This window comes from Mandrillus leucophaeus, unplaced genomic scaffold (assembly GCF_000951045.1).
Source record: "Mandrillus leucophaeus isolate KB7577 unplaced genomic scaffold, Mleu.le_1.0 Scaffold4, whole genome shotgun sequence".
Classification (NCBI taxonomy): Eukaryota; Metazoa; Chordata; class Mammalia; order Primates; family Cercopithecidae; genus Mandrillus; species Mandrillus leucophaeus.
Window position 1 is genome coordinate 12,830,382 of NW_012104253.1, and position 2,272 is coordinate 12,832,653.

At 38.0% G+C, this 2,272-nt stretch overlaps 1 protein-coding gene across 6 annotated transcripts in view; it reads left to right on the forward strand.

The window, feature by feature from the left end:
* The window catches only part of ATXN3 (ataxin 3), a 49,749-nt gene that overhangs the window by 40,813 nt on the left and 6,664 nt on the right, over positions 1-2,272 (forward strand). For all 6 annotated transcript variants that reach the window (XM_011991770.1, XM_011991767.1, XM_011991769.1 and 3 more), the window contains one exon: positions 1,661-1,794. In XM_011991770.1, coding sequence (XP_011847160.1) covers positions 1,661-1,794 — 134 coding nt within the window. The remainder of the gene's footprint in view (positions 1-1,660; positions 1,795-2,272) is intronic.

A 2,272-nucleotide genomic window follows, 5' to 3' on the forward strand; every position in this document is an offset into this window, starting at 1 on the left:
TTTTTTTTTTTTTTTTTTTAAACCTATGGCTTCTCACTGAGATTGTCAGCTGTTGGTAAGTTTTGGTTTTTGGTTTTCTGTGTTTGTATTTACATGTATGAAATCTAGATTGAGTATCCCTTATCCACAATGCTTGAGACTAGAAGTGTTTTAGATTTGGGGTTTTATAGGATTTGTGAATATTGGCACTATACTTGCCAGTTAAGCATTGCAAATCCAAAATCTCAAATCTGAAGTGCTGCATTGAGCACCTCCTTTGAGTATCATGTTGATGCTCAAAAAGTTTCTGATTTTGGAGCATTTCGATTTCAGATTTTCGGATTTGGGATGCTTGACCTGTAATTTCAGATTTACATAAAAGCAGAAATAGTACACAGAGTGCCTTATATCCTTCACCCAGATTCCCCAATTGTCGGCCTTTCTGAACCATTTGGGAATAATACGCAAATATGATTTTCCATTATGTCTCAGTTGTTCAGTGTGTATTTTCTGAGTACAAGAATATATTCCTACATATTTACATCATAACTATCATGTTTAAACATTTTAAAAGTGGGGATTTGAATTACATTGTTTTTCCTTTTGAAAAAATTACAGAGGAGCTGAATGCAATCAGTATTACTTAAAATCTGATAATGTGTGTTAAATAGTAGTTTTCATTTATCAAGTGTTCAGCAAATGCTTACTATGTTGTAACAGCACGGTTATCAGCACTGTTGAAATAGATGAACAAGTTAACATTTGCACTCTCATTAGCTTACACGCCATAAAGAGGGAAATAAAGAGAACACCAGATGGTAAGTTTATGCTGAGAATTAAAACGAAGTGATGAAATAATGAGAATGTCAGATGGCTACTTTTGGTAGGATGGTCAGGAAAGGCATCTCTGGGGAGATTGTTAAGCTCAGACCTGAATCAAAAGAATGAGCCAGCCATGGAAACATTATGTTAACTCACATGGTAGTTTGAGATGCTTTATCTGATCAAAGGTACTTATTTTCAGTGACTTTCAACAATATTAAGGGTCTATAAACCAACACTCATTTGCATAAGAATAGCTACCAGTGAATCTTTTTGTATGATAGGTTTGTTTGTTTGTGTGTTTGTTTGTTTTTTGAGACAGAGTCTTGCTCTGTCACCCAGGCTGGAGTGCAGTGGCATGATCTTGGCTCACTGCAATCTCTACCTTCCCATTTCAAGTGATTCTCCTGCCTCAGCCTCCCAAAGTAGCTGGGATTACAGGTGCCTGCCAGCACACCTGGCTAATTTTTGTATTTTTAGTAGAGATGGGGTTTCACTGTGTTGGCCAGGCTGGTGTCAAACTCCTGACCTCAGGCCATCCACCTGCCTCGGCCTCCCAAAGTGCTGGGATTACAGGTGTGAGCCACCATGCCTGGCCATGATAGGTTATTTTGTGATGAAAATACCTACCTCTTAATTTGTCTGATAAATTTAAATTTTATGTCTAGGTTTCCTAGGATCAGCACTTCTATATTTTAAAGTAATCTATATCAGACTAACTGCTCTTGCATTCTTTTAATGTCAGTGACTACTTTGATTTGTGGAACAGTGTATTTTCCACATGAATAGTTTTTCTCATGGTGTATTTATTCTTTTAAGTTTTGTTTTTTAAATATACATTCACTTTTGAATGTTTCAGACAGCAGCAAAAGCAGCAACAGCAGAAGCAGCAGCAGCAGCAGCAGCAGCAGCAGCAGGGGGACCTATCAGAACAGAGTTCACATCCATGTGAAAGGCCAACCACCAGTTCAGGAGCACTTGGGAGTGATCTAGGTAAGGCCTGCTCACCATTCATCATGTTCGCTACCTTCACACTTTTATCTGACATATGGGCTCCATCTGATTTTTGCTTTACATTATTCTTCATCCCCTCTTTAATCATATTAAGACTCTTAAGTAAATTTTTAATCTACTAAATTTCCCTGGATTAAGGAGCAGTTACCCAAAAAAAAAAAAAAAAAAAGCTAGATGTGGTGGCTCACACCTGAAATCCCAGCACTTTGGGAAACCAAGGCAGGAGAGGATTGCTAGAACATTTAATGACTACTTTAACATAATAATTTAAACTTCACAGTAATTTGTACAGTCTCCAAAAATTCCTTAGAAATCATGATTTTTTATTTATTTTTTATTTTTTATTTTTTGAGATGGAGTCTCGCTCTGTCACCCAGGCTGGAGTGCAGTGGCGCGATCTCAGCTCACTGCAAGCTCCGCTTCCCGGGTTCACGCCATTCTCCTGCCTCAGCCTCCC